The sequence below is a fragment of the Choristoneura fumiferana genome, chromosome 16, assembly GCF_025370935.1.
Source record: "Choristoneura fumiferana chromosome 16, NRCan_CFum_1, whole genome shotgun sequence".
Taxonomy (NCBI): Eukaryota; Metazoa; Arthropoda; class Insecta; order Lepidoptera; family Tortricidae; genus Choristoneura; species Choristoneura fumiferana.
Window position 1 is genome coordinate 9,861,369 of NC_133487.1, and position 26,627 is coordinate 9,887,995.

General features: G+C 36.5%; 2 protein-coding genes across 5 annotated transcripts in view; one reads left to right on the forward strand and one right to left on the reverse strand.

Moving 5' to 3' along the window:
• LOC141435969 (uncharacterized) overlaps positions 1-10,283 on the reverse strand; it is a 30,402-nt gene extending 20,119 nt beyond the window's left edge. The window contains exon 1 of the mRNA XM_074098786.1: positions 10,200-10,283. Within this exon, the coding sequence (XP_073954887.1) occupies positions 10,200-10,263 (64 nt within the window). The 5' untranslated portion in view covers positions 10,264-10,283. The remainder of the gene's footprint in view (positions 1-10,199) is intronic.
• Positions 10,284-17,080: 6,797 nt separating this feature from the next.
• The window catches only part of KaiR1D (Kainate-type ionotropic glutamate receptor subunit 1D), a 39,129-nt gene continuing 29,582 nt past the window's right edge, over positions 17,081-26,627 (forward strand). For all 4 annotated transcript variants that reach the window (XM_074099326.1, XM_074099325.1, XM_074099327.1 and 1 more), the window contains exon 1: positions 17,081-17,327. The gene's annotated coding sequence lies outside the window, so the exon portion shown is untranslated. The remainder of the gene's footprint in view (positions 17,328-26,627) is intronic.

Here is a 26,627-nt window from a genome sequence, read left to right on the forward strand (position 1 = left end):
GAGATTAGTAATGCAAGCATTTTCGGCCCAAAATATGACAAGCTAAGACAGCATTGTTCGTGGATATGTTTAATTGTGTGAGTGTTTTGTACTTATGTCCCTATAACTTTGTAGGAACGGAGCAAATTTCGACATTTTCGACTTTACATCGCCTCTCAACAGAGTGGAATAATAAATTAAATCAAAGCTAAGCTAAAGACGGCCCATACGCAAGTACGAGTACTTTGAGGTTTGAACTCTAGATAATTTAGATGTATGTAGATTTTAGGATTCGATTTCGTTTGAACCGCCTCATTTCCCTGGTGTCATTTTTTACGAATTGACTGTAGAGTTTGACGTCGTTTTCGATTATCTGTTAGTTCCTGTATTACCACATAACTAAAAAACTGTATCAGAATCTTGGGCCATTTTAAAAAGGGCCAACGGCGTTGATTACGCTGTTCCCTGAATTCTCAAAAAGTCATACTGTCAATGGAAGTTCTGAGATACTCAGATCCAATTAAATTGTGCGTTTGCTTTAACGTTTATACACCGTGTTTTCTTGATTTCCGTTAACTTAAATATTTCATTGTTTATAGAAACTAGCTGGTAATTATCTTTTTAGCTAACTCGTTTTTTTTGTACAATATGTACCTTCACAATCATTTTTAAAGGTCAAATTGTTAAATCCACAAACCTGACGACTGAAATTGGGGTGAGACACAATGTACACTTTAGTTACAGACTTTAAATAAAAACCAGCCAAGAGCGTATCGGACACACCCAAAATAGGGTTCCGTAGCCATTACGAAAAAATTAAGTAATATTTTTCTAAGGATTTCGTATTTTATACGGAATCTTCCAAGTTTAGGTATATTTTATACCTTAGGCTGCTATTTACTCTTAAAGTACTAATAATTCTCAAGCAAACTTAGCCGTTAAGTATACTTTTTCTTGAAAGTTTGATATACTTACTACCATCCTTACTAAGGTGAAGGAAAACATCGTGAGGAAACCTGCACCAACCTGCGAAGCAATTCAATGGTGTGTGTGAAGTTCCCAATCCGTACTGGGCCCGCGTGAGAACTACCGCCCAAGCCGTCTCATTCTGAGGGGAGGAATGTGCCCTGCAGTGGGACGTATATATAGGCTGGGATGATGATGACTACCATCCTGATTTTTTTCTAATTTTTCCACCCACCGGTTTAGATTTTAGACGCTCGATTTTCATGAAAATTTTGCACTTTAAAGTTGAATATTTCGCAAAAAAATCACTGAATCGAAAAATCGTCATACTTAGCAAACCCCTAATGGTTTTAAAAGACCTATCCAACGATACCCCACACTATAGGGTTGGATGAGAAAAAAAAATCACCCCCACTTTACGTCTATGGGAGGTACCCAAAACGAATTTATTTTTTATTTTTTATTGTACCATTTTGTCGGCATAATTGACATATATATCCGTGCAAAATTACAGCTTCTAGCATTGATAGTCCCTGAGCAAAGCCGCGGACGGACGGACAGACAGACAGACAGACATGGCGAAACTATAAGCGTTCTGTTTTTGCCATTTTGGCTCTGGAACTTTTGAGCTGTTTTACCTCGCATAATTAATTATCTTAAGTCTTGATTATCTTTTAAACAGTTAAAGTTAGACCACTAGTGTTTTACAAACCTGGGCTTGAGACCTTTTGCGTGAGAGGTTATAATATAACCACTAGGTTACCACTGCTTTTAACAAGCCATTACAGTTAAATGTAATACTCAGAAATGTATGGATCACTACTAATAGCTTGTCTTGTCAAATATGTACATAAAATGAAGGTACACACGAGTTGTATAATTCAGACCGTTGTTTAGATATTTATATTTAATTAAAATAGAACCGATGAACCAATTTGAATGCTTTGCGTCATTTCCGAAATAAATGACAATTGAGTTTTATTTGTGATCAAAACTAAACGTGTCCGATTTTTGAAATTATTACCGTGAAAATAAAATTTGGCAACGGCGATTCTGTATGTTGTTAGCATTTACATTTTCGGTAACTTACTTGAAATAGTAGATTGTACAACAAGAGCATAAAATAGCTTTTATGCACAAAAATGCTTCCACGTTCAACTCTTTAATCAAAGGTTGACACAGCTGAATAAATGTCACTAACTGTTATTTCACATTGAATTAAAATTGATTCACCAGTTTTTAAAATAGTAGAATTAATTATACTAAAAAAAGACAGTAAACATAAAAAAATGCTGTCGCTATTTACAAGAGCTTGCCACCGCCACCTATAGGTGTAATACCTGTAAACCGTAGACTTACGTACATACACGTTTAAGAGTTCTGAGTATGCGACTCGTTTTTATTGTTGTTTCAGTGGATGGCTGGCGATATGGGATGAGTGTTACTGAAAATGTAGATGAAATGGTTATGATTTACATACATAATTAAACTTAAACAGTGAACTTGTACACAGTGAAAAGATTTCAATATGGTAATAATAAATAATATTTCTTGATGTGTATACCTCTACACTACTTTGAGAACATCTCGTATCTAAAATCAATCATCATCAGCCGAAAGACGTCCACTGCTGAACAAAGGCCTCCCCCGTAGAACGCCACAATGAACGACAACTTGCATCTACCAGTTGCCCGCAACTCTCACGATGTCGTCAGTCCACTTAGTGGGAGGCCTGCCAACGCTTCGTCTTCCGGTTCGTAGTCGTCATTCGACGACTTTTCTTCTCCAACAGTTATCTGTTCTTCGAGCGATGTATCCTGCCCATTGCCACTTCAACTTGCATATACTTCGACCTATGTCTTAAATCTATACGTCAACAAAATTGAACCTTGAAATAATGTTTATAAAGTTTACTACAGCTAATTTTATCGATTTTGAACTACGTATAAGTTTTTCTTAAAGTAGTGTCAATTTTGAGAATTTTACTAGTTTACTATTTAAGGCGGTTGTCAGTCACACTGCCGCCGCATCTCGTTTATGCGTGCGGAGCGACGAATTCGCGTGCGGCGACGACTCACACCATGCGAATTTGCGCCGCATCTCCGTCCGGAACTGCGGTGCACGAAGAACCATGTTTATTTGCTTCTTATGTTCATTTCTATGGCGTTCAATGTGGTATGCCCTGCGTGCTGCACCGCATCGCCGTCCGGTGCGAACCGCCGTGCGATTCGCACCTCCACGGAGAGATGAGTCAGTATGTTACACCATGCGGTTTTTGTGTACAAATCAAAATTCTACAGTTTACAAAGTTAAAAACCGCACGCACCGGACGCCGCTGCGATGTGATGAGCAGTCTGACAACCGCCTAAGTGTTGGCGTGAATAGCGATAAGGCCGCCCATTTCTTGCCGTGTACATTTTCTTAATGTACCTACTTGCTATTATTCTGAATGGTTAATAATGTGGTGTCCAATAAAGAATTACTGTTTGAAAACAAAATTAGAGATTTAAAAAGACCTTCAAAGTGGTTGTCTAAGCAGAAGTACCAATAGGGGTAGCAGTAGGTAAATTTGTGTTTTTTGGACACTTAATTATTTAATATTAAGAACTCCCAACCTTGTACTTTTTTCTGTCTTTCTCAACGCAAAACTTCACACACCTAAAATAGTCGCAAAAATTACGTAATTTCAACTAAAAACAAAATGTCTCACAATATGGTTCAGCAACGGGTTCTAATTTTGAACGCCCCAATTAGGATAGCGCAATCAAAATGCAAATGCTACCCCAGTTCCAATTAACGGTGTCGTAAGCGTAAGGATGTCGCTGCATCCACATTGCTCGTATTAGAATGCCGCACGCAAAAACCGCGTATTATGTAACTGTCCGAGCTGTTTTTGTCTGTGGTCACGGAACAAAACAATATAAAAACGAACCTTACAGGAGAAAATACGTATCTTTTTTTGTAGTAGGCATGTGTTAGCTAATTTGTGTGCCATTTCAAGTCCTTTGCAGGCATCACGGTCAGAGCAAAAGTTCAAAACAACATTAACTATGGACATTAATTGCCCTCCAGCAGCGTGGTCCGGCAACGTTGTTCGACATGTATCTTTACGTAGTTTTTTTATTGCAAAAACAACCGTAAACGGCGAAAGATCACGTGTGAGGTTCGATCAGATATTAATGAACACGTCTAGGTCGTCCTTCCAGCGCCTTCTTAGCAAATCACGTCACCGTCAACCATCTTCTTGTATCCAGTCAGGCTATTTCAGCCCACTTTCTTGTCTAGTCTCTCTTTAACTTAGCAGTCTTGGCTCCTGCAGCGATAATGATATATTATGCAAGCATAATATGCATATTCTGAAGCACAGTGTAGTTTTCGGTTCCGGTCACTCCAAGCATACTGCGCTCCATTGCTCTTTGGCAAATCTTCAATTTGGTTTTCTGTAACTTAGGAAGTGCTCATATTTGAGCACCGAGATAGAGAAATCTATTAGTGTCTACAAATGTTCTTAGTTGTAAAGAGCAGACGTTGCAAACGGGCGTTTTCGTGTACAGATGTCCCTTTTTTTCAATTTTGGAAAAAATATGGCTTTTCCTACTCAGAATGAAGAGCACAATCGATTCCGATAGTTGAATAAAATTACCCCATTTTTTCATACAAATTTTTATGAGTCAGTTTTGTTACTCCCATACTGCTATGAATAAAACGTAACAAAACTGTAATTTTTTTGGGGACATTTTTTTAAACTTTCGGAATCGATTGTGCTCTTGATTCTATGAGTAGGAAAAGCCATATTTTTTCCAAAACTTTCTTAGATGGGTTCGCGTTAAAGTACCTATCAATTATTATGACGCTTACGAGTATAATTATTGGCATTAACGCATTGGCATTCGAGACTTTTTATGTCAATTTTTTTTAACAAAAAATGGAACCGACTTCAAAAACCTTGAACATAAATTTCTACTAGTTTAAAGTCGGTGCCTCAGCACGAGCCAGCAGGAGTGGAACTATTAGTCGTCTACCTCACCTAAATACTATATTTTGAGCTTCAATCACTCCTGCTGGCTCGTGCTAAGGCACTGACTTCAAACCAGTAGAAAATTATTTTCAAGGTAGGTATTTGAAGTCGATTCCATTTTTTGTAAAAAAATATTTTCGTGGTTTTTGGTGATTCGTATTCAAAGTGCATCTCACAACGATTACCTACCTTGAGCTCAAACACGGCATAGTTATATTATTTTATGACAGAGTACCGACCGGTACCTACGGTCTTCTTTATCAGGTCCAGTTTACTAAATGATACTTTCTGAATGTAAATACTTAACTTGGTGTTAAAAAAGCCAAATCGCTATAGGTGTGATTTAAAAATTCAAGGGTTGCCCTCTATTTCTCTAAGATTCCATTATTAGATCCTGACTTAATGTCAATGGGACCACCTCGGAAGTATGTCCATAAGAACAAAAAAAAAATTTGGAATTCGGCCCACAATTGGCGGAGTTATCGCATAACAAACACACAAAAAAAACAACCAGACGAATTGAGAACCTCCTCCTTTTTTTGAAGTCAGTTGAAAACATAGGTATACTACTTTGAAAAAAAAAAAATTAAATTCCATTGTAAAAAGTGTGTTCAGCAATATTTAAATTTAAGGATCAAATTGCGATCATATTTTTATCACTAGATAACGTAGATAAGCGATTGGACATAGGCTGCCACAGATGATTTATTATCCTCAAAACATAAAAATACCCCGGCCACGGATATCTGTGTCTGACGTCCGGATATAATCGTAAAACCTTCAGTTTTCGCCCGAAAACATCCGCGAGGAATAAAATTTGAGTGGCAACGTTCATCCACAGGGATACAAAATTATTTATAAAAATGAAACATTAAAGAGCCAGGAAATCGAGCACTTAATTATTCACGAGACGAAGCTAAGAAATTGGACAGGTTATGCAGTGAAGCGTAACTTTCAAAATTACGGCTGTGTTCTTGACTTATAAATAGTTTTATGATGTATAAAATACATATAATGTATACAAACCCTTTATTGTACAAATATAAAGAAACAAAAACATGTACACAGGATAACTTATCAAGCAAAAAATTAAGTTAATCCTACTATCCTACTAATATTATAAATGTGAAAGTTTGTGAGTGAGTGAGTGAGTGAGTGAGTGAGTGAGTATGTTTGTTACTTTTTCACGCTTAAACGGCTGGACGGATTTGGATGAAATTTGGCGGAAAGTTAGTTTATAACCTGGATTAAAACATAGGATACTTTTTATCCCGATATTCCCACGGGATAGGGATAAAATCTCGAAATAACAACCGATAGGTTTAGAGTCATGGAATTTGGTATGTAGGTAGTTGGACGTCTGGAATAAAATATAGGTGACTTTTTGACCCGATATTCCCACGGGATACCTAGGGATAAAATCTTGAAATAACAACCGCTGGGCTTTGAGCAATGAAATTTAGTATATAGGTAGCTGGACCTCTGGAATAACACATAGGCTACTTTTTATTCCGATATTCCCACGGGATAGGGATAAAATCTCGAAATAACAACCGCTGGGTTTAGAGTCATGAAATTTGGTATGTAGGTAGTTGGATGTCTGAAATAACATATAGGCAACTTTTTGACTCGATATTCTCACGGGATACCTAGGGATAAAATCTTGAAATAACAACCGCTGGGCTTAGAGCCATGAAATTGAGTGTGTAGGTAGCTGAACCTCTGAAATAACACATAGGCTACTATTTATTCCGATATTCCCACGGGATAGGATAAAATCTCGAAATAATAACCGCTGGGCTTAGAGTCATGAAATTTGGTATGTAGGTAACTGGACATCTGGAATAACACTTAAGTGACTTTTTGACCCGATATTGCTACGGGATAACTAGGGATAAAATCTCGAAATAACAACCACTGGGCTTAGAGCCATGAAATTTGGTATGTAGGTAGCTGGACCTCTGGAATTACACATAGGCTTCTATTTATTCCGATATTCCCATGGAATAGGGATAAAATCTCGAAATAATAACCGCTGGGCTTAGAGTCATGAAATTTGGTATGTAGGTAGTTGGACGTCTGTAATAACACATAGCCGACTTTTTGACTCGGTATTCCCACGGGATAGGAATAAAATCTTGAAATAATAACCGCTGAGCTTAGAGTCATGAAATTTGGTATCTAGCTAGCTGGACGTCTGGAATAACACATAAGTACGCTACTTTTTATCCCGATATTTCCACGGGATAGTTTTGTAACTAAGGGACCCCATACATCCGTGTATTATTGTTATTATTATTTTGTAATTTTTTCTTTAATTGTATACTTACTGTAGTTTTTAAGTATTTTATTAGTACTTATTTTATTTTGAAAAAATGACATTCTGCCAAGCTTCTTGCGGCGCATTCTTCTTGGCAATGATGGTCTTTCCGAAAGTGCTGGTATTTAAAAAAATGACGTGTAAAAGTGCCCATTGCGGCCTATTTACTGAATAAATGATATGAATTTGAATCTGGATAGGGAAATTTTTTGAAATTTTAGCACTGGGTTTAGAGTCTTGAATTTTGTACAGTTATTCACAACACAACCTCAATGAAGACCACGATATAAATTTGGAAATTTCAATTGCAACTACCAGACCGAATAGTTTACGCGTGCGAAGCCGCGGGTAAAAGCTAGTATTATAAATGTGAAAGTTTGTGAGTGAGTGAGTATGTTTGTTACTTCTTCACGCTGAAACGGCTGGACGGATTTGGATGAAATTTGGCAAAAAGTTAGTTTATAACCTGGACTAAAACATAGGATACTTTTTATCCCGATATTCTTACGGGATAGGGATAAAATTTGGAAATAACAACCGCTGGGCTTAGAGCCATGAAATTTAGTATGTAGGTAGCTGGACCTCTGGAATAACACATAGGCTACTTTTTATCTCGATATTCCCACGGGATAGGGATAAAATCTCGAAAAAACAACCGCTGGGCTTAGAGTCATGAAATTTGGTATGTAGGTAGTTGGACGTCTGAAATAACACATAAGCGACTTTTTGACCCGATATTCCCACGGGATACCTAGGGATAAAATCTTGAAAAAACAACCGCTGGGCTTAGAGGGTAGTATAAAAAATGACGTATAAAGTGCCCATTGCGGCCTATTTACTGAATAAATGATTTTAATTTGAATTTTGCATTTGAATTTGGATAGGGAAATTTTTTGAAACTTCAGCACTGGGTTTAGAGTCTTGAATTTTGTACAGTTATTCACAACACAACCTCAATGAAGACCACTTTATAAATTTTGGAAATTTCCAGGGGAATTTTGTAAAATCCCGAAAATTTCGATTGCAACTACCAGACAGAATAGTTTACGCGTGCGAAGCCGCGGGTAAAAGCTAGTTAATTCATAAATATGAAATGAACTCTTTGATGCATACTTAATAATGTCACAAAGAAAAGTCAATGCGAATAATAAACATTTAACACGAAATAGCTATCTTTCCCTACCTTAAGTACTAATATTATAAACGCAAAAGTAACTGTCTGTCTGCGTGTTATCGTTTCACGGTTGCGCCGCAGTTCAGCGGTTGAACCGATTTAGGTGAAATTTGGTATTGAGAATGTTTGAGCCCCTGGAAAGTACATGGATAGTTTCAATCCCGGAAAATTGCGTAGATCTTGCGTGCTAGCGGTTAAATAATTCTTTGTTAACGCCGTTCGCGGGCAACGGTTAATGTAATAAATAAATTATTCTATATGTAGATAATGAATTGCAAAATAGGTGGTTTCCAATTATATTCACGCTGTCTTCACGTTGGTCAATGTAACCAATTCCATATTATTTGTAAAATTCCGTATAACTTGTATTTTTACTTATGCTGTGGCATAATACCGGCAATCGAATGGGTCTAGTTATGATTATACGACGATCGCAGCAAAGATTTCGCGGACAAGATACTTTTAGAGGACCACACCCCTTTGTTCGTGCAAATATTCAAGCGCGAGTATATGCACACGAATAAAACTAAGTATAAGTAAGTATTACAAAACAGATCTCAACATTATAATGACATAATTGTATACTCGCGATTACCGCGTTTAGTTACTCTTCATCTTAAGTCTCTGTACCTACCTCTTCACCTCCTGTGGACGTTACAAAATATACCTACTTGGCGTAACCATTTCAAGTGTTTATGTTTAATGGTTTACCCTTGAAATGTCGACAAACTTTTAACCGAATATCAGATAAAGGTTAACGTTTACTATTTTTTCATTTCATCGAATGTTCATTACCTCGAATGATTAACATGAGTGTTTTTAAATCACCGATTTTAATATGTGGAAATATTATTTAAGAGATAGATATATTATAAGTAGGTAGGTACTTTATTGTCAAACAATATATATAAAGTATTACATTAAGCCCACTAAAAATTAAACTAAACAAAATAAAATCGAGAGATAGATTATTTGGCAGAACTTAATTTCATTATTTATTCTTTGAAACTTTTTTGAATGAAATTTAATTTTGTTGGGGTCGCAGTTCTAACATAATCTAACCTACTTTTCTGGTAGCGATTCATTTTTGTTGGGGTCGCAGTTCTAACCTAACCTATTTTTCTGGCAGCAATTTATTTTTATTGGGGTCGCGGCTCTAGCCTAACCTAACCTAATATTCTGGTACCGGTTTATTTTTTTAGGGTTACAGTTCTAACCTAACCAAAACTACTTTTCTGGTAGAGATTTATTTTTGTTGAGGTCGTGGTTCTAATCTAACCTAATTTTCGGGTCTGTAATACGTCGAAGAAATAAACAGCGATATTTAGTTTTTCTGTCTCATGAATAGTTGATGAAATGTATTTTAAAGCAAAGAAGGGGCTTTTCGAAAATCCCACGGGATAGAGAGTTGATATTTTAATCTTCCATAGGCGCAACGCGGCATGATAAATCTAGTTGCTCATGCAAAGAGATTACATTGTCGAAAATAGGTACCTCCGCCCTAGAACAATATTTCCAAAGGTAAATAAGTAATCATGGTTAGTAGGTAATCAACAAACAACACTTCCTGGAAACCTTAAAACCATGTACAACCCATTTTATCGAACTTAAAACAGAACGTCGCTCTTTTTCAGACTTAACAAAAACAATCGACGATCGGACACTAAGCACATCACATTCGCAAAGCACGTAACGAGCGCTTGCACTCGTAACGCTCGGTTATGAAAACAAATGAAACTCACGCGCAATCGATGCGCCAAGCGCGGTGGCGACTAGCACCGCTACGGCGTACCACGACACAGCCATCCCAGCCGGTGGCTATCGCGCCACTGAACTCGCACCCGTCGCCAGCGTCGGTGCTCGTCTTATCAACAACTCTACTTATCCATCCCATGTTCATTGCGCACTGCTAAGCTAGATCTCAAACTCACTCCCTGGAACTGCAAGCGATGGATAGACGCTTGAATTTTCAGTTGTGGTTGTAGTACAGGCTTCCGACAGCTCCCGCACTTCCGATCGGGTGTCGAGCGGCGCACGCGACGAAGGCGCGCATTGTCAATTCCGCACAAGCTATTGTTACAAGCTGACTACTTGTATTATTATACGTGAAATAGGAGCCCAATCAGATTTGGAAATAATTTTCTTATCGTACAAGATATTACTCCAAACGCTTGATGAATGAGAGCTAAGACGAAAATAAACCTATAATCAACCAAGATATGGAACCAAACTTGATAACTACTAGTTAACTGGATGGAACATGTCTTCCGCGGAGACACCAGATATCTGGATACAATTTTCTTTGCATCTCATTCGTTCTTATTTAACGCGCTGTCTTTTTGGAACGTGTCTTCGATGTAGATATTTTCCTAACCTTTTATAAACCTGACCTTGACGAGTAAAATTACTTGTTTAACTTGGACGGAACTAATATATAGCGAAGAAAAGTGGTTGCCCAAATGGAAAAGAAGTCGGATCATAGGTAAAAATCACCAACAGCTTTAAGTAAATTCTTCTGATTAGGAAATTTATTGCAAGTGCATAGCAGCTACCTACAGTGAGGGTAAGTAATAACCTAATACTCGTAGGGATGGACAATAATATAACTTAAATCTTTTTCTGGTATTATTAGTCAAAGTAGTCATTTCTTTGGCCGAGATGAAAATGTTATCCCAAAATAGGTACGGGAAATAAACTTATTCCAATATAGATGATGGTGTCAGTTGCACCAAGAGCAATGCATTTGAAATGGTCCATGTCTCTTCAACAAACAACATTCGATCATCCGACTGCTGGATTATCTAACAATTATTATTCTTGGAGACCAATATTATAACTACAACAATATGAAAAACATTGTATTGACCACTGATATGGCTTATAGCAGCGGACAGTTAACGAAGAAGGTTATAAAATAAAATCAGTTTCACTGTCATACGGTGGGCACTGTCTGCAAAACATCACTACCTATTAAGTTTTCTTTACTACAATACAGTTTTTTGGATAAATGTTCGTGTGACGTAACCTAAGGAGCAATTAATTGTCGCTAAAATTGGTTATGCTGCGACGGCGTTGCAATTACACGTACTTACTAATTACTGCTCACTGATAATGTATCTTACTCGCTCGTATCTCAACCAATTAACCACATCTATGCTGAGATGCAATCACCTTCTCTGTTCCCTGCATAATATTATTATATTATTCCTAACTATTTTGAGTTAGAAATATAAAGAGATGGGTAACACGATTTTACCCTTATGATGATTATTGCGTAACAATTTTCAGATACGGAAAGGAGGACATAATTTTAATCTTTAATTAAGAACTCATTACGGTTGTTGGTTGACACTGAAAAATTCGTAGCTGCATGCTTTAGTGAACGGTATTTTTGCCTCTTTAAATGTTAAGGCGTCGCGTTGTGAATATTACTGTCAATGTTTCTGCCGATGGTATTTTGATTACCCCGCACTAACAGACTAATCTTTTGATAAATTATTTATTCCCCAACTGAGAATACAGTTGTTAGACAATCATTGGAGTAGATAACTTGTTTACACAAAATTAAGTTGAAGAATATAATTTTTCGGCGCAATAAAAGAAACATTCCCTTTTGGGTAGGTACCTATGTTCTTGGGAAACAAATAATCTCACTTTTAGTTTCACAATCGATTTATTTAAAATATAGATGCCCTTAGCTTTAACCTCAACCTCATTCAATAAAAGAATCATTAAAAATTGGACTATATATGTAAAACATGGATTCAAGAATCTCTTTCTTTATTTTCGGCTAGTGCAAAGATGATTAGGAGTGAAGGCGATAGCTCGCTATCACCACTACTACGCGCAGCGTTCACCTCTTTGTATGTACGCATTATGTAATTTTTTCTTCATCTCATTGTCTGATTTGCGCGACCCGCCGGCACCACGTGCATGCCCCCGGATGCTGGCGATCATCTCTTTGAGAGGTCCGAGCGGACTTTTCACACCTATCTGTATTTTAATCTGATTAACCTCTACAATGACCGAGGCCGATGGGCGAATCGAACGTGTTCTTTGTTTGTGTAAAGCTCAATAAAATTAATTTACATTCGATTTTGTGTCAATTTTCCTTCAATATTGTACCTAAGTGAGGTAGTTAAAGGGCGTGAATAAAATTGTAATTTACTTATACCTTTCGTCATACGTTCTATTTCGTATGACGAAAGGTATAAGTTTCGTCTCGCGTACAAAATATTTTATTTCGCTATTTATTCTGGAAATATTAATAATAAATAGTAGGTCATGTTCTTTATTTAGCATGTTCGGTATTCATTTTATTTTTATATTTCACTTTTCAGACGGCGATTTTCTCCGTAGTCGAGTTGTAGTTCTGAATCTATTTATTTCAGTTTATTGTCCGGTAGAGCTGTGTCTTTACGATCGTTAAATGATGTTATATAAACGCCCATCGGCCTTCGTGAAACCAAATTAATAACACATAGGTACTTTAGAATGAATCAACTATCACTTCACATTAAATTACTAATAGAGACTGATGTCTTAAATTTTGATGCTTTATAAACAGTTCTCTGAATTATGATTATTTGTGATGTTGTAGTTATTAATAAATATTTTTGCTATTGATAACAAGTAATTGAACGCAATTGTGAACGACCCGCTGATTCTACGCCTCAGAACGTTCGCAGTCGATGTTTTATCATCAAGGACGCAATTCAAACTCAAACATTTATTCTGTAAATAGGCCGCAATGGGCACTTTTACACGTAATTTTTTTAAACTACCAGCGCTTTTGGAAACACCATCATTGCCAAGAAGAATGCGCAAATAAAATACTTAAATACTACAGTATAAAATTAAAGAAAAAAACTACAGGAGAAGAATAAAAAAATACAGGAAGGTTTGTTGAGGGACGATCGAAAAGGGCCGGATGTTGCCACCTTAGTGCCTTGGACTTTGGGACGAACTCTGGTGTGGGACGCGACGTGTGTGTGTCGACACTCTTGCTGCTTCTCACATTCAGAGCACCGCGCTCAGAGCTGGGGCGGCTGCTGAACAGGCTCAGATAAACAGGCACCGCAAATACTCAGCTTTAACAAATTATCATGAGTTTGCGGCGCTTGCTTTTGAGACAATGGGACCATGGTCAGGAGACACCAAATATTTTGTTTAAGATCTGTCATCTCGTCTGGTTTTGGCCTCAGGTGACCCCAGGGTTGGCACTAAGGCAGAAAATCTTGACGACATTTTACTTTGTAATTTTAATTTAGTTTATAATTTAGTTTTAGTTTTGTAATTGTTTTTTTATAATATTAGTTAGTCAAGTAAATATTTGTTTTAAATAGGAGTTGTTAATTATTTGTTAAAGCCTAAATTGAATAAAGACATTATATATCTTTTATTTTGCGTTCTGAATGATATTAGCAAACTAGTTTAATGTATATTGTTGTTGTTTCTTTAAAAAAATATGGCTCTGTCCATGGGAGGACAATTTTGCCAGTGTCTAGTAGTTTTTGCCGTTGTACGGTAAAAAAATTCTAGAAAACGAAATATGAGAGGTAATGGTGGATGAACGATGACAGCGCGAATCTAATGTATATTGATGATTCATAAAAATAATAATGCTTAAATACACAGACAGACACATTTTCTGACGTTCACGATCGCAAGCAATGACAGATTTCGTATACAAAAACTGTCATTTGATTGGGATCGCGAGCGTCAGAAACGTTAGGCAATATGGTCTCAGCTCAGATTTTATTATTGCATTGAAATTATGACTATAATGGAGAATGAAATTATGGTTACTTTTAGTTGATCGCCAACGTAGTGTTTTTACTAGACTAGGCCCATCTACATGAGGTTTTTAAATTACCCAAAGTAACACTTCATTGGGTCAAAGTCAGGATACCGACTTTACTGTACAACCTACTGATTTTATTCCTGTAACGTTGACGAAGCCTGCGGTGTAGCTACGAGGTACGTATTATAATGAATAAAATTAAAATACATATCGGTTGAAATACATATAGTTAAAATACCGAAAATTATAAAATACAATAATAAAATATTATGCATCAAAATATATAATAGTTACAATGCATAATGGTTCTTAGTCATATGGCACAAAATGCATATGTTGATAATGTATTACTACGCTAATTACTTATTAGTATTTTTAAAAGTTAAAATATTAAAGCGACCTTTTTCAGCGCTTGTATCTACGGTTGGATTGCCAGTGAATAAAATGGCTTAACTCCTGCAAAAAAATATGATTTAATACTTCACTCTTGGTTTGTATTATTAATTTATCCTCGTTGAAATTAGGCAGGCGTTAAGGCTACAAAGTAGAAACACAACTAACTAAATAAAAAATGAGAATAAAAATAAAACTGATTTCATTATAAAAAGGAAAAAATGTATTTCGCAGTGAGATACTTAAGTCCAGGGCTAAAATAGTTTTATTAATTGTTTTAAGATGTTAAAAATCTCACTAAAATCATTTACTTGGGTAATTGACTAGATGTATCTGATCTATTTTTTTTTTCAGAAAGGTGCACGTAGGTACATCTATTTGCAGTAAACTAAGCTAGTGCCTTTTTGAGTTTGAATTTGAACTGCACATATAATTAATTTTTCTTTCAATTTTAACGTCAATAGACATTGCTTTTCCATCTCAACATATTATAGTTCAATTTGCACTCTATCAGCATTACATACTGTTTTTTAATTATTTTCATAAAATATTCAACGTTATTTAAATTGCCATTGATAGGTTCTGTAAAAACTAAAACACATTTGTTAGAAGTCACTTTCTTTGGTTTAATATTATGTAGGTACCTACTCTTTTTATTTAATACTCAATCTCCATTTAGCAGAGTCAAATGATAAAATTTAATGCATATTTCTTTTTAAAGAATGATGAAGGACATATCGCTAAGTTTAGTTTTCGCATGGTCAGTTAAAAATGAATGCCTAACCGAAATGTGATACCTATGAGTTTGTATAAAAGTTACGACAAAAGTTCTTTTCCGCGCTATTACTTTCACTTGAATCAATTCATCCAATTCCAGTCAGGTCTAGACAAACAGAGTAATATATCAGTCACTGAGTGCTTGCCGTTAATAGAAATACTGTCGCTATCTTGCTTGTTGTATCAAATAAGAAAACATTTACATATCTACTTTTGCTGAAGCTTCTGCGTTTTGTTTTCGTGTAAATAGTTAATAAAAGATGCTCAATTTTTTATTTATAAACGTTTGTACAGCTTATGTTAGTAAAACAGTATTTTATTTAAACTCAGTACAACTACAGTAAGTTAATTCAAGTAGGGAAGGTGGACTACAGTATTAAGATATGATAGAAAAGGACGATTATAATTTAAGTTGCGTTTCTATTTCCAGACTCTACATATTAATAATAAACATTATTATTCCACTTCGGTAACTTTGACCAAATTTGAATTATGTTGCCTTAATTGACTAATGCAGGCTATACTTTACAGAGATCTATGTCAATGATAGTTTTACCAAAAAAGCAAGCAAAAAAATGAAAAAAGAGGCAAGAAGAAGCAAAGAAAAATTAAGAGAAGCACATCCAAAAATAAATCAGTTCTATTGTCTGCCGGAATATAGTTAAACGATAAGCAACGATAGGCTTTTAATTCAACCATGGAGTAGCACATAGTACGTACCAAAAGAAATAACACGTTTTATTTGTATTTTCTAAGATTAAAATTATTTTAATAGTACAATTATTCGTAGCTGAGCTATAATTAGCGCATTATTATTAATTAAAATGATCAAAAACAGCCCAAGTTCCCCCACAAATCTTCCTAAACTCGAGCCGCAAACGACAGTCCTTTGTCAAAACAAAACCGGCCGAGGTCGACGCAATTGTACCGTTTTTCATTACGTTTTGGCGCGTCACCGAGATTAATTGCCGAAGCCTTCACAGTCCTTTGATTAGGCTTGCACCCTTCATTTTTATGCACAAACTTTTATTGTGGAATGTGAAAGGGCGAAAGAATCGCGGCGTGAATAATGAAAAGACAATTTGCGTTGACGATGCGAATCCACGCGAGTTCAACGGACGGCGGGACGCGGCTCGGCGCGGCTTTCAGGGTCTTGCATCTATTAAGCACTATTTATTCATCGTGTCCTAATGCCAAGCTCAAATAAGTTTTTGGAAAAAAACTAGGAATGCTTTTTTATTGTCTGTATTTGCAACCCAGGATTTAGCAGCGTCAAAATGTATAAAACTGTCGCCCCAAATCCAGAGCTAACGATTTAATTTTTTAACTCTGGACAGTGCAAGTGGCTTTAATAATAATAATAATTTATATAAGTACTTAATCAGATAACTAGATCCAGTGGTTAGTATTATAAAATAAACTTAATGGCTATTGTTAGTAGATACATCCACTAATTAAACTCTTACCATCATATTTAATAATTAACAAGCTTTATTTTTATTATTTTTTGATGCTTTATTTTTTCTTTTGTTTTATATGGGGGAGTCAGGTTTAAGTTAACTTACTATTCCATCCCCATGGCTGGGGTGGTATCACTCCAAGTTTACTGCGCAGGCGTGCTAAGGCTTCAACATCCCCGCCCGCCGGCCGTCAGGCAGACGTCGCAAGCCGCTCGGGCGGCCGCCCTAACTCCGGCCTATCTAGCTATCGAATGTTAATCCTCGAATCAATATTCAAAACAAAATCAAATTCAAAAGTGCCAAAACAGAAAAAGACTGCTCAACTGTTAAGAACGTAAGGGCACTGCCGTGGAACAACGAATCGTACGGATCTTTTTAGTGCGTGTTGTACAATGGATAGTGTGTGTGTGTTTACAAATTGATCTGCTGATTTTAAAGTGAGTACGATTATTATTATTTGTTATAAAAAATGATTTATGTTTTTTATTTAGAGTCCCCTATTAGGGAATTCCAATGATCAACTTTGTGTGTAGTTAGCTGTGCAGAGATACACAGTAAAATATGATATCACTTTAGTTTTGGTATACCTTTATAACTTGATGGTATTCCATTGATATATTCTTTTTTTTAATTAGTTACGTAATAATAATTGAACAATATACTTTTTCAAAAAGAACTTGATTAATTTCCTACTTGGCTCCGCCTCAGCAACCTACACAGATAGTTACTCAAATATTTTACAAATATATAGCCAATTGAGTGACCCACTGCTGGGCAAAGGTCTTACCGCCACTCATCTTCACGCTTTTTATCTAATTTTGCAAAAATAAATTAAGTTAAATCAGACCAATACACAGCTTTACTGGAACCATTATTCCATTTAAATAATTTCACGATTTTCCTCACGACTGATATCACGAAATAACTCAAGACCTGTAAAAAACGTTATATTTATAGCTGTTACCAAAAAGGAGTTCATTATTTTCGTTATCGTTTGTAAATTAGATTAGAGTTGTGGCTGGCTCAGGTCAACGCGTTTGTTTCAGACGTTGATTGATTAACACTACTTTTTGCTTTCAATAAATCGTCTTTTTGCCGGATTTCTTGTCCATAACTAGGCTAGATTAGACATTTATTTATATTATACTAGCTTTTACCCGCGGCTTCGCACGCGTAAACTATTCGGTCTGGTAGTTGCAATTGAAATTTCCAAATTTATATCGTGGTCTTCATTGAGGTTGTGTTGTGAATAACTGTACAAAATTCAAGACTCTAAACCCAGTGCTAAAATTTCAAAAAATTTCCCTATCCAGATTCAAATTCATATCATTTATTCAGTAAATAGGCCGCAATGGGCACTTTTACATGTCATTTTTTTAAATACCAGCACTTTCGGAAAGACCATCATTGCCAAGAAGAATGCGCCGCAAGAAGCTTGGCAGAAAGTCATTTTTTCAAAATAAAATAAGTACTAATAAAATACTTAAAAACTACAGTAAGTATACAATTAAAGAAAAAATTACAAAATAATAATAACAATAATACACGGATGTATGGGGTCCCTTAGTTACAAAACTATCCCGTGGAAATATCGGGATAAAAAGTAGCGTACTTATGTGTTATTCCAGACGTCCAGCTAGCTAGATACCAAATTTCATGACTCTAAGCTCAGCGGTTATTATTTCAAGATTTTATTCCTATCCCGTGGGAATACCGAGTCAAAAAGTCGGCTATGTGTTATTACAGACGTCCAACTACCTACATACCAAATTTCATGACTCTAAGCCCAGCGGTTATTATTTCGAGATTTTATCCCTATTCCATGGGAATATCGGAATAAATAGAAGCCTATGTGTAATTCCAGAGGTCCAGCTACCTACATACCAAATTTCATGGCTCTAAGCCCAGTGGTTGTTATTTCGAGATTTTATCCCTAGTTATCCCGTAGCAATATCGGGTCAAAAAGTCACTTAAGTGTTATTCCAGATGTCCAGTTACCTACATACCAAATTTCATGACTCTAAGCCCAGCGGTTATTATTTCGAGATTTTATCCCTATCCCGTGGGAATATCGGAATAAATAGTAGCCTATGTGTTATTTCAGAGGTTCAGCTACCTACACACTCAATTTCATGGCTCTAAGCCCAGCGGTTGTTATTTCAAGATTTTATCCCTAGGTATCCCGTGAGAATATCGAGTCAAAAAGTTGCCTATATGTTATTTCAGACATCCAACTACCTACATACCAAATTTCATGACTCTAAACCCAGCGGTTGTTATTTCGAGATTTTATCCCTATCCCGTGGGAATATCGGAATAAAAAGTAGCCTATGTGTTATTCCAGAGGTCCAGCTACCTATATACTAAATTTCATTGCTCAAAGCCCAGCGGTTGTTATTTCAAGATTTTATCCCTAGGTATCCCGTGGGAATATCGGGTCAAAAAGTCACCTATATTTTATTCCAAACGTCCAACTACCTACATACCAAATTCCATGACTCTAAACCTATCGGTTGTTATTTCGAGATTTTATCCCTATCCCGTGGGAATATCGGGATAAAAAGTATCCTATGTTTTAATCCAGGTTATAAACTAACTTTCCGCCAAATTTCATCCAAATCCGTCCAGCCGTTTAAGCGTGAAAAAGTAACAAACATACTCACTCACTCACTCACTCACTCACTCACAAACTTTCACATTTATAATATTAGTAGGATTTTATAACTCAAAAATAATACAAAAAGAAAACAACAAAACAAAAAGAGTACAAAGGCGAACTTATCCCTAAAAGGGATCTTTTCAAGCTAAGCTAAACTTATTTTTTTAATTTTAAGATTATCATTGTTTTCACCACATTTTTAATCGCTAGCGGGTCAACCTGTCTATTAATTACATATTTTGTTTTACATTTTAAAATATCTTCCCTTAGAGCTAGAGACTTATGCCTTTACCACGAAGAACTGAAAGCACTTCTTAGCTAATAATAACAGTCATGTGATCTATTATGTGTTAAACATATGTTCATGGTTGGCTACGTTTTTGTGCTAACATTGTTGGTAGATTGCTACTTACAACGCTTGTGTTTCTTTGCAAGTTAGGTACAGTAAATCTCTACCTCTAGTAAACCTCTAGTGTTTCAGGCGAGTAATATTCATGTGTTCATCTTCCTAGTCTAGTATATACATCCCACTGCTGGGCACAGGCCTCTTCTCAGAATGAGAGAGCTTGGGCCGTAGTTCATAAAAGTAACATCGGTATCAACATAATCGCGGTCAGTAGAAATACATAGTCGGGTTTAATTTTAAGTAGGTTCCGTCAAGGTTCATAAATACATATATTGGTGTGTAATACATATTATTATATTCTTTCAGCCGTTGGTTGTCAGCAGGGTGATCCCCTCGCTCCAGCGATTTTCAGTTTGGCTATAATAAGTCCGATAATCCACGACCTAAATTCAAAATTAAATATTTGGTACCTCGACGATGGGTCCTTAGCCGGAGACGCGGAGACAGCCCTAGCTGATTTGTTGCATGTTAAACAGCACTTCAATCGCATAGGTTTAGAATTAAATTATGACAAATCAGAATTATATATTTCGGACAAAGTAAATCCACTAAACGCTTCCCAAATCGTTCAAAATTTTAACAACGTTGCTCTAAACATAAAAATAGTATCGAAGAACAGTCTGCACCTCCTCGGCTCCCCCATCTTTGAGGAGGCCATTCCTCTTCTCTTAAGTAAATGAACAACAAAAATTAGTAAGTATTCGGACCGCCTAGTCAAAATGAGTAGTCACTCAGCTTTATTTATTTTAAATTCTGTTTGTTTGTCCCTAAATTCACTTACCTGCTTCGCTGTTGCCCCATTTGGAAACTTCCCCATTTGATCATATCTATTGACAGTCTCATGAAAACCCAAATTGAAAACATTTTGAACATTCATCTCAGCGAGCAGGCATGGACCCAAGCCACTTTACCGATAAGGAACGGCGGCTTGGGAACCCGCAAAATTTCAAGTGTAGCTTTGCCGGCATTCCTATCTTCGATCCACAGCACGCTAGATCTCGCAGGTAGAATACTTAAAGCCCCAGCGGGCATTAACTGCGAGATTGCATGCTTGAACGAGGCCACGAATGCCTGGCTAGCTGGACCGAGTCCAAATCTCCCGTCCAAACCACATAGGCAAAGGGCCTGGGATATAATAGCCTCCGTCACCACCTTACAGTAATTAATAGAACCTTCAACAGGCAGGGACCGGGCCAGACTGTTAGCTGTGTCCAAGCCAGAATCTGGTTACTGGCCCCATGCATACCCCTCGCCCAACACTGGAACATCGACCCATACTTTCTACGCATAGCTGTTGGTCTCTGGCCGGGAGTTGGGATCTGCGCAAGTCACAATTGTGTTTCTTGTGGGGCACCAGTGGACCGTCTCGGCCACCATGGCCTCTCCTGCTCCTCGGGCGCCGGCCGCCTGTCCCACCACGCCGCTCTCAACGACATTCTCAGAAGGGCGCTCGTTAGTACCAACGTTCCCCCTGCTCTGGAGCCCCAGATTGTACGGAGCAATGGCAAGCGCCCTGACGGAATGTCGTTGATACCCTGGAAGACTGGCCGTGCGCTGGTGTGGGACGCTACCTGTACAGATACCCTGGCGGCGTACTACCTACCAGAAACTACCAAATGTGCGGGGGCGGCGGCAGACGCCCGGGAACGCCTCAAGGTCACAAAATATAGCTATTTCGGCGCCCAATATCATTTCTTTGCTTTCGGCGTCGAGACTCTAGGTCCTTGGAGTAAGGGTGCGCTGGAGCTACACAGGGAGCTCAGCAATAGGGCAATCCTCGCGCCGGCAGCTTTCTTGCGCAAAGAATCTCAATCGCAGTTCAACGCGGGAATGCTGCCTGCGTGATGGGCACCATGCCAAGAGGCCCACCTCTCTTTTTTAATTAAAGTTTTAGTTTTAGTTAATATTATTAGTCTTATGGACATTTTGTATTTTCTTAATATTTTCTTAATAAATATTTTTATCAATGGATTGTAAATATTAAATAAGTCAGGATAATTGGTGTGTATATGGGTACATATATGTATTTGACGATGACGCGATGGGTGTGCCGATATTTGTGATCTGGAATGCCCCACTAATATTATAAATGCGAAAGTTTGTAAGTCTGTTTGTCATCACGACTAAACCAATGAACTGATTTAGATGAAATTCGGTACACAGATAATTTGAGTTCCGAGGAACAGTTTTTATCCCGGAAAATTGCACAGTTCCCGAGGGACAGCGATAAACGAATTCTATGCGAACGGAGTCGCGGGCAACGGCTAGTTGTATTATATGTATATTAGCTATTGAAATTTGTTGTATCTATTCCTGTCCCAGTGGAGCCGTTTTACGCTGACATGAAAAAGAACCGTTCCCTAGAGATAGAACGTCGTCAATGTAAAAACAATCGAAACCAAACGTGCGAATGTTAGGGTACTATTTATGTCCTATTTTATTTTGACATAATGTTACTACACTGTAGCCTGTCATTACACAAGCATACATAATGTCCTTAAAACCAACGGTGAAATGCGAAGTTATATAAATTTCAGTTCATAATAAAAGATTGAACTCAGCCATAATAAAAGTATCCAAGTAAAAAAAAAAAAAACATTTAAACGAGCTAAAAAAAGGACAGTATGGTTTCATTTATGATTGAGATTAAGAAAAACCGGACAAAGGCAAGTGGAATTGCGTAGAGAGTGTTCCGTACTTTCCTAGATATTAGAAAAAAATCTTATGTTACTTTAAATACCGTAATAATAATAATATATGTAATCTATTTTCTTCGTTCTCGGGTCTTGTATGTTTAATATGTATTTAAGTATGTATTTATCTATATAAGTATGTTTATCCGTTGCCTAGTGTCCATAGTAAAAGCTTTGCTTAGTTTGGCACTATAGGTCAATTGGTGTCAAGTGTCCCATTATATTTATTTATATATAAAACTATTATTCTAGCAATTTTTTTACATAACTTCAAAACTGTATACTTTAAAATTATACAAACTGGCAGTTGCCCGCTCCGTCCGTGTAAAATTCGTTTATCGCTATCTCGCGATAAAGCTATCCTACCTCCTTCCCCGAGAATCAAACTATCTGTATGCCGAATGTCATCTAACTCGGTTGAACGGTTTAGACGAGATGAGGTGACAAACAAACAAACACAACAACTAACAAACACTTTCACATTAATAATATTGGCGATGAGATTATATTTGACATTCTCACAACAAAGCTCACTTATCACGTATATCACACGACAAATTTTGCATATTTTTTTTTATTTTCGAATTAGTCATAATTAATCCCCCCCCATATTTAAAATTAATTAATTTAAGCTATACATCTATTTTATCAATCGGGTTACCGACTTCCACATGTGTGCCAATTTTCCACTGGGGCTGTGACAGACAGACACGTGTGTGATGCGTTCCATTTCTTCATTTAGAGTTACGGTAGGTACTCTAGAAAGTGGATTAGCCTTCACGGGGCGAATTTTTGGGCACAAGCTACGCAATACAACATTTCCGAACATCCCCATCAGCGATATAATCATTAATTTTATAATACCTACGCTTATCACTAAAACAAATACGTTATATTTGCGATAACATGTCATGCTCTTTATGCTGCCCACGTGTGTTTCTATTGACAAACAACAATTTAATACTCAACCCCACTACATAACACTGAACTAATTATCCCATACCTACCTACCCAGATGTTAATGAAAGCACTTGAAATGCGTGAGCGAACTGGCAAGAAGCTCGATTGCCCTACATAACCTACGGTATTGAACCACTGGATGTGCACGCCATTCAATTGATTACATTAAACATGCCGTAGGTATATGGAAACCGAGATGGCTATGTTTCGAAATAAAAATGATTCAATTGTAAAAAAAACCGCTTAAGTTAAGATATTTTGGTAGACTAATATCAAGCCCGCTGATTAAAACTGTTTTTACCTCATTATGAGTCTAGACTTTTTTAAACCGCTGTCGTGCTAAAGATCGAAAGAAGGGCCAGTTTTGTGGTTTTCGAAACTATATAATATATTTAAAGTAAATTGTTCATCAAATAATTTGTGCCCTACTTGTACATTCTACTTTTTTATTCGACTGGATGGCAAACGAGCAAGTGGGTCTCCTGATGGTAAGAGATCACCACCGCCCATAAACATCTGCAACACCAGGGGTATTGCAGATGCGTTGCCAACCTAGAGGCCTAAGATGGGATACTTCAAGTGCCAGTAATTTCACCGGCTGTCTTACTCTCCACGCCGAAACACAACAGTGCAAGCACTGCTGCTTCACGGCAGGATTAGCGAGCATGATGATGATGATGAGCATGACAAAGTCAAAGTATTTTATTTGCACATTTTGCTATTTAATTCTATCTACTTAATAAAGTACGCTAGGCGCCTGAAAATTATTACAAAAAACCTCTATGAATGTGCGTTGCCTTAAAATAAGACCGTACCTTAATCTCTTAATATTGTACATACCTACTTACGGAACTACTTTCAGACTCGCACTTAGCCGGATTTTTCATGTAGGTATCGAATCTATAGCGCGTACGATATTCTAAAACTTAGTTGTCTCATACATCCTTCAGATTGCATTGTCCTTATTAAGTAGACTCGCGCTGCTAGGCAGACTTGACAGCCCACACTTCAGTCTACTCGTGACCACGGCCACTGTAATGTTGCCGAAACGTCGAGGTAAACATTACTTGCGTGTGTTAGCGTGATAAGTCCTGTGCGTGGTATTATGACTATAAGTAGACTCTCTTTCCACAGTTTCAGCGACATCATGAAAACTAGCAAAGGCATTAGAGAAAAATAATAAATAAAATATTATACTCATCATGTACAAGCAAGCGTGACCAATAAAACAAAAAACAACAAAATGGTTCAATTTTAATATACTTAATTTTTTTCTTTGTATATTCAATTCATGAATTCTTTAAAATAGTTTCTACCTACATTAAACTGTGTATCAGATTTGTGTTTATGTATAGCCGCAATACTGAGTATTGGTTTATATAGGTCAAGTTAGAAGATGTTTTGTTTTGTTTAATAATTATTTAATAATTATTTAAAATATCGTCGCTTCGGAGGTAAAGATACTAAAGCGACACTTTGGGCCAAATTGAGTTATATATACCACCGGAATCAGCGAATTTTTCTGCATCGATCTATCTAGGTTTCGAGACGATCAGAGGACTTTTTTGGCGCTTTAGTCCCTGAAAAATCAGTGAAATTTGGGACACTTCTTACTAATCCGACGCTTAAATTGAGTATTTTCTCTTTAGTGCTTTTACCTGTTTTAGTTTCTAAACTTTTATATTGTTAAGTAATTTGTAATTTTTCAACTTTAAATACATTTGGCGTTTTAGTACTCTATGCATATCAAGAAATTTGATTCTTCGTCGCTTTAGTAAATTGTTCCAGTCTATTCTGAAGTTTTGGATGCGTTTAGTATTTTGATTAAACTGATAAGAATATATTTAAGTCGTTTGAGTATTTAGTACAAAAAAGTTAACAGAATTTGTGGTGTATTAGCGTCATTACAACATAGCAAAAGAAAGAAAATATTTAAATTGGTAAAAAAACACAATATTAAAGGATTATGTTTGGTCCAGTAAGTCAATAATCTGATATTTTATTGTCAAAAAAGAAGTGTTTAGGTATTTTTCTTTTTACGAAACATCAATTATATTAATTAGCCAGTTAGTAAAAGTACCCACGATATTTTCATACGAGTTGTAGATTATGTAAAATTAACCTGGACTTTGATCTTAGGATCTTAAGATACAATCACTTTACCAAGGATAGGTAAGGTACTATGCGCGTCTTTTATATCAACACAATAATAGAGCGTGTTGGCAACAAAACCTGAAATAATTGATTGTGATTACGAAAGGTTAGTTTGTAAACAAATAATTATTATGATTATGGGCACTAACTCTATTGACTGTTATTAGAGTTAGGTACGAAGGAACATGATAAAAAGGTAATATGAAATAATCATGTATGTTAGGAAGAACGTATGTGATTTTCCCACTAACGTCGATAAGCCAAAGGTTACTAGAAACACAGGGAAGCTTAAAGTTCCATCTTACAGACTGGCTAAAACCAAAAAGTCTTTTCTGGGAAATTGCATACGTTTTTATAATAAAATTCCAAAAAATATTACAAATGAAACGGATACAAAATTCAGATCTATTGTTAAGAAGACATTAATATCAAAGGCGTATTATAAAGTTAATGATTATATCATGGACAGGGATATTTGGAAATAATTCCGATCCGCATTAGCGATCCCTTCAAATAGCGAACCTACTGTGTTAAAAATAAAGTTGTGTTAAATACTTGTGATGTATACATATCATTTAATAATATTGTAAATCTGTTTTAAAAAAAATATATATACCTCGTTGAGTTTCTTGCCGGATTCTTCTCAGCAGAGGTTTTTCCGAACCGGTGGTAGATTTTTTTTTGACATTCATAAGTGCTTGTTATAGCCTAAATTGAATAAAGATATTTTGACTTTTGACTTTTGACTTTTGTAACCTTATTGTGAGACTTCTATGTATCGGAAATAGGGTCTCATATAGAAATATGATGAATTGACATCTATCTATTCTAAACGTCTAGTCTTTACTATATAAAGGCTCAAATT